At 34.6% G+C, this 12,148-nt stretch overlaps 1 protein-coding gene across 1 annotated transcript in view; it reads left to right on the top strand.

Annotated features, from left to right (window-relative positions):
* The window catches only part of LOC123547122 (sodium/glucose cotransporter 4-like), a 71,906-nt gene extending 60,007 nt beyond the window's left edge, over window positions 1-11,899 (top strand). The window contains exons 8-15 of the mRNA XM_053551410.1: window positions 1,438-1,640; window positions 2,524-2,659; window positions 3,889-3,996; window positions 4,272-4,422; window positions 4,847-5,015; window positions 5,940-6,155; window positions 8,739-8,880; window positions 10,407-11,899. Coding sequence (XP_053407385.1) covers window positions 1,438-1,640; window positions 2,524-2,659; window positions 3,889-3,996; window positions 4,272-4,422; window positions 4,847-5,015; window positions 5,940-6,155; window positions 8,739-8,880; window positions 10,407-10,639 — 1,358 coding nt within the window. The 3' untranslated portion in view covers window positions 10,640-11,899. The remainder of the gene's footprint in view (window positions 1-1,437; window positions 1,641-2,523; window positions 2,660-3,888; window positions 3,997-4,271; window positions 4,423-4,846; window positions 5,016-5,939; window positions 6,156-8,738; window positions 8,881-10,406) is intronic.
* The last annotated feature ends 249 nt before the right edge of the window (window positions 11,900-12,148 follow it).

Below are 12,148 nucleotides of genomic sequence, written 5' to 3'. Positions count from 1 at the left end.
AAAAATCGTTTTCCGTGGAATAGATCTGGGTAAAACAGGTGTTTATATAATCAAACAACTCTTCTAACACAACACTTGTTTTACAAATACAAAATGTATCTTGAAAAGATACATTTCTGGAATTTTACTCGAGTTTTAGACAATTAATTACAGAAATTCCAAGAAGTCTCCAAAAAACAACGCATAATATATCTATCACTAAAATTGTTTATTTTTCGGTACTATTTTAAAAAGTTGTATTTCTTATCAAATGAATTCAACTCCACTAAATACATTAACTGTGTTTGTAGAACTTCATTCACAACTAAATAGCGTATTTAATGGTCATTTGTTAGAAAAACTTTCAGTTTTTAGTGGTAGTATACATTTATACTGTACTTAGCTATACATGTATCAGATGTGTACTATCTTAAACCTTTCACACAGTATTGCATGTTGATTTATATTTGCATAGATGTTCATATTTTCAAATACGAATTTGGGTCTAATATATCTTTAATAGTTTATGAAAGCTAATTTGTTTTTAACAAAAAACAACAACAACAAACAAACAAGTAATGAAAGCTACAATAACACCATTGTTTTATAAAAAAAAAAATAAATAAATAAAAACGGACAGTAACGTAAACTCTTTTGTGTATTTTGGGGAAAAGTACGTTTTCACACCTTTTTGTCATTTTAATAAAGATTCCTCATTTCAAGCTCCTTGTAAAGCTTTTGGTTACTATTGTGAAAATTGCCATATACTCTGTTTTATGTAGCATGCAAAGAAATTGACTGAAATCCCGTAATAACTACACGTCATACACAGGAAATTTTATTTAATTAATCTTGTTCTCCACTTTCGGAATATTTTGACCTAAATGAGGGCAAATTATAGAAGTTCATGTCGTGTGTATTGGTTTTGACATTTGATCTCAGGGTTTTGTATTGACCAATAGCTGTTTCCCAGCAAAATCAACATGGTATGATAGGAGTTGTTGCCCCTAATTTGGTTCAAATTGATAATCTGTGTCATAATCTTTTAACAAGTGAATAAATATCTTATTACAATAGTTGCTTGAGTGCGTTTCCCGGGACCTTGATAAAAAAAAGTGTCATATCTAATTAAACTCCCAGAGAAATTTCTGTTTTCAAGTTGGTAACTATCGTGTAAGTTTCAATTTCCGATGGCGAAAATAGTACATCATAGATTAGGCACTAGGCGGAAAATTCATTCAAACAACTGCAATAAATCTAAAATCTGCTTCGGACATGTAATACGTTGAAATAGAACTTACAACCCATTTCGTTACCTATATCGTTACTTAAGATATGGAAAATTAGCAATGTCTTAGGCCAGATATTTGTGGAAAATCCATGTTCTATATTAGAATATAATATCAAAATACAAACTTATGTTTGATTGAAATTTAAGTTGCCTTGCCTTTCCGTCAGGTCTTGACAAAATTGGTGGCTATGAGAATTTAGAGACTGCTTATGGAACAGCTGTTCCCGCGGTTCTTATTCCAAATTCTACATGTGGAATGCCTAGAGAGGACGCGTTTCACGTGCTTCGTGGAGTAGGAGCGGATTACCCTTGGCCTTCGATGATTTTACAGTGCGGAGTAGCTTCTGCATGGTACTGGATATGCGATCAGGTATTCTAAAAATAATTCTATGTTCTACCACACGAGAGCACGTTGTGATGGAAAACCTGGCATTTGCGCAACCGCATGTCGCAGTAAAGATAAAATTCGTATAGTCATGTTTTACCTAAAGCTGTTCCAGCTTCGTTTCGTTTTTAAAGCATACTAGAACGGCATAGATATTTCTGACGGGCTAGACTATTCACACAATTTCTAATTTCTTCAAATATTTCATTTTCATTTCTTTTAAACATCCTTCTCATACGTTTTATTACTGCCAGTTTCTTATCCTTTTCAATCGTTTTAGCTTACTATTAAATATGAATATAGTTATGATGATGTGCAGCAGTAAATTATAACTGTTCATTAGGTTGCAAATATGCTAGATGGTCGTTTTTTTTATATAAATCTTCGAGCAAAATTATATACAATACGATATATACTCAGTTCCAAAAGAAAGTGTGCACTTTTAAAGTTTAAATATTTAAAAAAAATCCCCGACGTTTTTGTTTCATTTTTTCATACACTAATTCTCAGGTATAACTCAAATTCTAAAATGCAAACCAATTTGTTTACGAACTGATTTAAATTTTGGTACCAAACATTATAAGTTTTCATGAAAATAACCGAGAAAAAATAACAGAAAACTAAGTGCACTTTTTCTTTTGGAACTGAGTGTAGCTGCCTATGCTGCCTATGCTACACGGAACTTGAGAACTTAGTAGTCAGCCAAGTGGCGCTCTTTCTTTGAGTTACATTTTGAAATCAGCTTGATGGTCCAGATCTGTACTCCATACCGATGTGGTATTAGCACAGACTCACGCGTCGTCAGGTATGTTGGCTTTTGACACACACATACATGAACTGTAGACCGAAAAATCATTGTCGTTGATAGATAATGGTGCAGAGATGTCTCGCTGCCAAAAACATAAGTCATGCAAAAGGTGGAACACTGCTGGGAGGTTATCTGAAAATTCTGCCTCTTTTTATCATGATGATTCCTGGCATGATTAGCAGATCTTTGTATCCAGGTAATGTTAAACAATTGTTTCTAACGTTTGTATTCCATGTAGTCAGAAACGATTGATTTGCTTTAAACAGCAAAACATTATTTACATGAAATATCGAACGACTTTTGGTTTTGTCCCTTTTTGTTTTTGCTTTTAATTTTCCTTTGTTGTATTTTCCCCCTTTTTTAAATTTGAAAGCATTATTTCCACGTACAAATGTAATGTTGAACGATTCTTTTTTTTTTCTTCTTTTTTTTCATTTCTTTCCTGTGTTTGTATTTTTTGTTTTGTTTTTTTTTGCTTTTAAAGGCACTTTATTAGTTCAGGTTATTTTCTGAGACAGTCTTTTCTCGCTTTAAAAGCAACACTTTTTTCACGTTATGCTGAACTGTCACTCCAGGTACAAAGGAAAAGTAAATTGTTTCCTTGCTTTCTTTCCCAGGTAATGCTAAACGAACGTTTTTTAGTTTACATTGTTTTCTAGAACAAACGTGTTTCCTGGTAATATCAAACGATTGCTTTGATATAACGAACACACATTTGTTTCCGGGTAATGATTTCTTTATTCTATGGAGTAAACATTTGTTTCCGAGTTACGTTTAACAATTTTGTTTAGCTTTAAGGAACAAACATTTGTTTCCAAGTAATGTTAAACGACTGACAGCGTGTTTCTTCAATAAACAAACATTTGTTCCATATAAAATTCAACATTCATAGTAAAGATTATTTTCAATGTAATATGAAAATGTTGTAAATAGTCCGTCCTTGCTTCGCAACACGGATGCTTCTGTTTCGGTAAGTGTTATGCTTTTCTTGCTGAAAAGCACGCCAATGTATCCGTAATTTCAACATACTCTGCTTTCTTGGCCAATTATGTCAGTAAATAGGTTTAAGTGCAAGCCATCTCGTGGCCTGTATCTTCATGGCTTAAACAGTACCGTGACGAGTAATGTCAGTAATGGTAACATTTCCTTGCTATTAAAATATATTTCATTATCGGTGATAGCATTAAATAGCCTTCCTTTTATGTAATGTCAAAGCAAATGAAAGGAAACTTTTCGATATCGTTAAAATTTAAAGAGCAAGCCTCTCTTTACCAGCTATATCAAAAGATACTCAAGACTTTCTTTACCATTAATTGAATAGATAGCTTTAAATGGTCTAAAATCAAAGCTGCATTTCACTTGGGGGGTCAATATGCCTTTAATGTAGCCAAGTTTTTTTTTAAAAAGAAATCCATTTTCTCCTAGATGAAGTTGCATGTGCAGATCCGGAAGTATGTAAGAAAGTGTGTGATAACGCAGCAGGGTGCTCGAATATCGCTTATCCCAAGCTAGTCATGGAAATCTTGCCAAAAGGTTGGTTACAGAATAAAGTTTTTTTTCTCTCACTTGTTTTCTTGTTCTTCAAATATTTTTCTTTAAACACTTTAATGATATTAGTATTAGCAAATCTCTTTCACCTATAGAGTTTGTCTCTCTCTACCAATTATAAAAGTCTAAGTACAGACTGCAATATATCTCTCATACTAACTAATGCGAAAGCACGTCGTTTTTTTATCCCAAGCTTTACATCGACATCTAGAATAAGCACTCTTGTACGACACGCATATCCATTTCAATAAATGCTTTAGGTGCACGTGGGCTTATCATGGCGGTGATGTTGTCAGCCATTGTGACGTCACTGACTTCCATATTTAACAGCTCAAGCACAGTTTTTACTATGGATATATGGCGACGATTCCGACCCAAAGCTCACCAAAGAGAATTGTTACTTGTAGGAAGGTAGGGTAATTTCTTTTGACATTCGGTCGTGTGTCTGTGTCTTACATTAAAACATCATTTAAACGGAATTTGGAAACAGAGACTATTTCTGTCCTGAAGTAAGTGATTTTCTCTTTTATTTCATAAATAATGAGCTACATGATATTCATATCATAGTTATCTGCGTTTGTTTGCAACTGTCTGTTCACAACTGTGAGACTACGTATCGGGAAAGGTTAAAGCGAACTAGATATCGAACTGATAGTGGGTTTGCCGGATAAAATGTCTAAACAGGTACTGTGACAAAATGTCTATAATTTGGACATATCTGTAAAAAACCCTTACCACTAAAAACAGAGAACACTCAGTCAGCTGATCTGGAATGTCGTCTAAGAACATTGTTATAATGTTTGTCTATGCCGTTAGAACATCGTTTTCTTTTTAGAGCTTACATCATTGTCCTATGCATACTCACCATATTATGGATTCCAGTGGTGAAGGCTGCTCAAGGGGGACAACTCTTCAGTTACATTGTTGTTGTCGAGGGTTTCATTACGGCTCCTCTGCCGATATTGTTTTGCCTCACGGTGTTCTGGAATAGAACAACAGAACAGGTTAGCTGCACTGTATAATTATATTCAGATATTAATCTTTTTAAAATATTTAATGGCAGGTTTTTACACGGAGAGCTAGAAAAATATCGCTGATTTCATTAAGCACAAGTAAGGGTTGGATGACGAATACATTGAAAATGGGTTTTTTTCTGATAGTGTAACAGGGTGAGAAAAATGTGCAGTCAGTCCAGGGCTCGAACCCGGGACTCTTCACTTACAGGTCGAGTGCTCATCAGACTGAGCTAACCGACTGCCTTCTCCCCTGACGTGACATACACCCCCACAAATTGGAAATTCGTCTTCGAATTCCGGAGTTCGTAATAGAGACCAAGCAAGCATGCCACAGCCCCGCGTTGGGCGACATATGTCACTGGGTGAGAAATATGTGTAGTCAGTCAGCTGACAGGGAGAGTGCTCTACCGACTGAGCTTATAGGCTGGCTGACACTCATTCTCTCCTAACGTGAACAAGTCCGTACTGTGACAATAGAATAGAATCGAGAAGGTCGATCGCGCATTAATATCTTATATTTAGTATTTAAGGTAGTGTGTATCCGAAGTGGCAATTGGCAATTTCTGTCCACTTTTGTCAGTTATTTTGGCATTCCTCGGCCGTGAATGTAACTCATACGAGCTTTGAAAAGTCATATGTCCATTTGAAAGCTCGAATGCTGAAACAGCAGTTTGTAATCAATGAGTTATTCTTCGTAACTGTGAATAATTACACTATGCAAACTGTGGGTTAACAAAGGTTGTAAAGTTTATTACTGTCAACAACAAAATTTATTTTACACAAAAAGCTTTCTGCTTTCCAGTTTCAATAAAATTTAGAAGATCCTGAGATTTAAAACTCGGCGGGCATCATTATCCCGTACAAACAATTGCAGCTGACTTGTCACACAGCACTTTTTTCTATTTCTTGCAGGGTGCCTTTTACGGAATCGTGATCGCGAATGCATTCGGGCTGATACGGCTAATACTGGAGGTAGTTTATCCAGTACCTAACTGTGGGGAAGTGGACACAAGACCTGATTTTCTGTCCAAAGTGCACAGCTTTTACTACTCGGAGATGATAATGCTTCTGCAGTTCGTGCTGACAGTTGTAATTAGCCTGTGTACTAAACCTAGGTCTGAAGAGGAGGTACTCTCATTTTGTTAACAATATGGTCTGTATCTAGCTAAAATCTGCTACCTTGATATTTACATCCATTTTCATATCCAGTTACATGTAGTATATTCTTTAAACTGTAAAAATATAATTAACTCAATAAAGAGATCCTTTGGAAGCATAGAACGCCACTAAGCGAAATAACAGTGTTACAGCTTTCAGAAGATTGCTTATTTTATATAGAACGTATAGCAAATTTATTTACCACTATATACCCTTAAATAACAGAATCTCTCATTTGGTGATTATGCAATGGTTGCCGAGGCAATATCCCGTATCTAAATCTTGCGCTAAATGAGTGTTCATATTTCTGTATTTCTGTAAATACAATAGTGTTATTATAACAGTAGCTTGATCTGGGATGCAGTATTCGACTCGAGTGGATTTTGCCAGATCGGATCTTACGAGGTGCGCAAGCGCCGAGTGTGATCCGACCTTGCAAAATCCACGAGAGCCGAATACAAAGTCCCAGGTCTGGCTACTGTTATAATGACCCATTTATTATATACCTTTACTATTTTGATTCTTGTTTTGTTCTTGAACGAAATCTTCAATGTTTATCGATATTAAATGGTACTTAGTGAGGTTTTTTATGTGCGCTATTTATAGTAATGTGACGGATCATGCATATTAATGAAAATAGTCTGGCAGCATGCAATACGGAAGGTACAATGCGGAATTTAAAAGGTACAATACGGAATTTTTGTCTGTCTCTGCATATTTAATTGTGAAATACAAGCCGATTTTTTAAAGAATTTATATAGATATATAATAAAGACATATACAGTCGAAACTCGGTATCTCAAACTCGATAACCTCGAAATTCCGCTTAAGTCGAAGAAATTTTCAAGTCCCGTCAAATTTCCTTCTTTATATATGTAATTCAAATTCGGTTACGTCAAAATTTGACTTACCGAAACTCCGGATATGTCGAAAGGGATTTTCAGTCCAATCAATAAAATTCAAGTCGTTGTAAACTCGGTAAGTCGAAGTGAGAAAAATATGCAATACAATATCACACATGTCATTGTGAATGTGGTTGGTTTTTAACACATATCCATGTTAACTGTCCAACCAGAAAGCCGGAATGCCGACATATCAAAGCTGCGGCAATTATCAAAGTGAGATGTCATACTTGTTTGCACGTGCCATAATGGTAATTGTTTGATGTAAACATTAGATTTCTTTAATCAGCAGTCATTTGTTTTTGAGACCTTATGAAAATTGCTTTTAATTTATACTAATGACTTAATTAGTTTGAACAGTTGGGATCTTTAATAAGGATAAATTAGAGATAATCGCGATGAGACTGTATAAAAGTTAACTTCTTGGGGGAAAGCATCATTCGTTCAAAATGTCAGATCGAAATGCTGTCAATCCTCCAGGAGGGAATTGTGGTACAAAAAGGAAGGTTGAGTAAAAAATATTTGAGGTTAGTATCATTTTTATTTGTCGAAAAACTGAAAACTTTGATAAACACAAACTGTACTGTATCGTGTAAGCGTAATTATATTCTTCTGACTTCTCAAAAGTGTTTAAGTTCGTAGTTTTTGTGTGTGTGTGTGTGTGCGTGTTTTTGTGTGTGTGTGGTTTTTTGTTGTTGTTTTTTTTTTGGTATTCTGTACATTGTTGGTCCAAAGTCTTTCATAAAAAGTGTTAAGTCTGCTACACGCAATCTGCCAACATGATGTTTTATCATGGTAATACTCCAAAACGTTTAGTTTTCATATCATTGCACCAGTTATTATTCTGTTTACATCTATTGTTGAATAGAATATTTTCTTCGTCTTTCAAATATTTCAACATGTTATGCCGGTATCTTCGATACTTAGGGCGAATCCGATGTTACCAAGAAATGCCATTGTTGGAACATATCTACATACCCATAAAAAATACCTAATTGGTCAGTTTTGCACATTGTCAGTTTGTTGAATTTGTTTACAGCCCTATATTGAAGAGCTGTAGTCGAGCAATGGAACCACAAAATTGTTAAAAAGTTTCTGATATGAACTGAATCCTTAAAATCATATATGTTAGAGATTACACTTCCTAACGTTGTCCCGATGCATTTGACTATTGTATCACATTTGGATATTACTTCACATTTGTCTATTGCTTCACATTTGTCTATTGCTTCACTTTGGCTGTTGCGTAACATTGGCTTCACTTTGGCTGTTGTGTAACATTGGCAAGAACAGTCTAATCTTTCATGAAATGTTACACTCACTTTGGCTGTTGTGTAACATTGGCAAGAACAGTCTAATCTTTCATGAAATGTTACACTTATCGACCGTTTCCGTTGCATTATCACCTATATTTTGATATATGGAATAAAAGACATGTCCTTTATAATACATTTTGATAACTTTTTGTCTAACCCAAACCCCTTCTTGCACTATCTTTTGTTTTATTTAGCAGGCTGACGGTTAACTTGCGATTCAGAAATCAACACAATATCATCAGCACAATAAAAATAAAAGTTGTCCTTAACACGTTTACATCACTTGAAGCGTAACTTATATAAATACAAAATGAATACCTTGTTTGATGTTGCAGATTCGTGGAACAACATGGTCGACCCGTATACGTACTAACGAATGTGTTGAGGACATGAAGGCTACATTTCATAAACAGATAGATGCAGAGATAAACATAGAACTTGATGTCACTAAAGAATCTGAAATGACCCTCATTGAAGGTTTGTTGGTTGATACGTGGTCTCATGACAATAATTTTGCAAAAATATCATAAAGATATTCGATACGAATCTTTCACTAATGTACAATGTAGTTTATATTTAGAAAATAACTTCAAATCATGAGGAAACCTCTTCAGATGAGTTTAACTTAACTAAATGTATAATTTAACTGTGTTCAATATTTGCTCGAAATTCATAAACAGTTACAGCAGTGTAATACATGCTTGTGAATAAAGAAATGATTCTAATAATTCGTTTAATTGATTTTATTTTCGATAAATTTGCAATAATTTGTTAATTATAATTAAAATCTAAAGGAATATATGCCATTAAATATCACCTAATTTTCAGAGTTTGGCTTGGATTTATTTGAAGACTTTTCCCTGTTTTGCATTAGTAACTAAAGATTATAAATCATCAATAAAACTTTATGTTGGGATTAGTTTAAGGTTCTGACATTATTTCTTGTAATATAACCAGCCTAACAGTACTTTTTATATACTTAAACATGTTAGTTTTATGTTTACCTATATACTCTGAAGTAATTGTTTATATTTTCAAATATGAAATTACAAAGTGTATCGGGTAGTCTGTCTGTGTGTAAAACATGTTATTTTTCTATGGTGGCATATTTCTGCCACGAGATAGCTAGATATCTATAACGATAATTTGTAAACTTTCCAGGAAATGTGTGCATTTTTTCTGAAAACATTTCAGCAATAAATAATATTTTCTAGATATTTTTATTCATTTCCTCAAAATGTTTTAGCGCAAAAGTTCGCGTTAATGTTCGGAACTGCCACGAGATGCTCGGTAACTATCATGATAATATTTTAAACTTTCCTGCAAAGTTGTACATTTTTTTCTGAAAACGTTATCGTAATAAATTATTTTTCTTGATATGCCTTTTATTTCCAGGAAACTTTAAGCTATTGCGATAAACTTTTCAGAAAAGTTCAAAATATCGAGATAATTTCTGAAAGTATCGAGAAAGGTAATCTAGCTAAAAGATGGCAGTTGTGGTCACTTACACAAAAAGTATTGAGAAAATAATGTAAATTATCGCAATAATATTTCCAGGAAACCTTCCACTATTGAGATAATCTTTTCAGAATACTTCGCTTTATCAGATAAGATTTTGTGAGGTATCGCAATAGCTATCTCGTGGTAGAAATATGCCACCATACTTTTCTAACAAAAAATCAACTTCTGCTGCTTTCTTTTCGTTCGTTACAAACAGACCAATATGTGTTATAGACCACTTATTTCATACACAGTGATCTCCCCTTTAGATAAGCTGCTGGGAGTTTAAAAGACTACCCCTGCAATGAGACATGATTCTGAAGACCACTAGTTGTACGTCCCATTTAAAAATTCACAATATCGATTGCTGTAACTGTAAATGAATACCAAACAAAGATACATTTAGCTCCACTAAGTATTTTTATACAGCACAGATAATACACTTCTTTTTCGTATATTTTTTTTTTTTTGTAATTTAACTTTATAATCAATCTATTTTTAAGGACAAGTTGATGACATGCCAGCATTCGATAGTCCACAAAAGATCAGTCTTTGCTCAAGCCTCTATCAACATATGTGTGGTTTATCAGCAGACAACAAAAGAGCAATTGAAATCAGTGTTCAGGATAGAAAAATCTTTCTCAAGGAAACTTCAAAAATAGTTAAATCAGTTAACAATTCACTGGCAATACTTTTGGTTGCAACTATGTCTTTTTTGATTGGCTATTATAAATGAAATGTTGCTTTTCATTATCGATTTTCAGTTTGGCAATGGCGTTAAAACGAGAAAACGTGTCTTATGTTTGTCATTTTGGTGAAAAAAATGTCTGTTCTGCTGGCATAAAATGCAAATTGACCGCTTACTCTAACTAAATATTTGATTTAACCTTTACCTCGCTAAATTTCTAAAATGGACTTGTCCATCATTCAATTTGGGCAACACCGTTTATTATTCAAATGGGTGTTTACTGAAATTTACTGACTGAATAGCGAACAGTGCAGATCGTGATCAGACTGCACGGATGTGCAGGCTGATCATGATCTACTCTGGTCGCAAAGGTAGAATCATTCGTGCCCAGCATGGTAAGGGTTAATTGAGTAGCAAAGGAACAGTCCTTACCTCGAAGAATGGGAAAGCGACTGATGCCCGTATTTACATGTGGGACATTACCGTCAATGCTTGAAATATTGGGTTGTTGGTTATATACAATTACGTTTTCTCCAGAAATATAACAGGAGCGGTTTGTAAAGCACGTATGCCCCAATGAAGGTCTGTCCCATTTTCAGTCCCGAGATCACTATGACATTGGCCTTTTTTCCTACTGACCCAAGTACAAAAGCAGTCATTGATTTACCAAATGAGATTATCCTTGAGGTTTGACTGCTGTATGCTAAAGCGTTCTTTAGGTATTCGAGCGGAACTCGTTTTCAGTCCAGACGTCTCTATGGCCTTGACCTTAGACATACAGACTCCCAAATCAAGAGGGGTTATCTACTGACCACAAACATGTGAAATTTATCCAACTATAGACCGACGAGGCATTCTTTACTGAGCTTAAACTGTTTTAGTGACCTTGACCTCTAACTTAATTCCTCAAAACACTAGGACAAGCTATCATCATTTTAAGTTTTACGACTTTAGGCTAAAGCGTTTCTTAGTTTTTGAGAGGAAACCATTTTCAGTCATATGACCGACAGACCGACCGGCAACGCACGAGCAAAACAATATACCCACTCTTGTTGGGTAGATGGGGGCATAAAAATGGGAATCTCAAAATCTCAAGTTTAAAAGATTTACTTGTACAAATTTCCGACGAGGCTTACTCGACAACAACTGACTTTTTCAGCATTAATTTCTTTTTGATATAATTCCCGACTGTTTTGACCTTGATTGTACATCGATACTTCTGCAATGCTTCTTTTTAGATTACACATTGTTTGTTCTTTAAAGCTTTTGTTCCATGCATTCGTCATCAATAAAAAGAATAAAGATGGATTTATTTGATATTTCCTACTATATTACGTGTGTGTGGAAGCACTCTCATCTACATTATTTATTTAGAAATTAAAATAGAAAAAGTGGAAACACCACAGGTCGCTCAACACAACAAAAACGAAAATGTTGCAGGCTCGTTTGATTGAGCCTGTTCATGGACGGTAGTGGAAATGCATGCTACCGTCCACGCCCTCTAGCCCCGGGTTGAGCAGAACTCAACATTTACACATGTTAAAAGTACAAAAAACA

Source organism: Mercenaria mercenaria, chromosome 9, assembly GCF_021730395.1.
Source record: "Mercenaria mercenaria strain notata chromosome 9, MADL_Memer_1, whole genome shotgun sequence".
Lineage (NCBI taxonomy): Eukaryota > Metazoa > Mollusca > Bivalvia > Venerida > Veneridae > Mercenaria > Mercenaria mercenaria.
This window is presented reverse-complemented; position numbering and strand designations above follow the sequence as displayed.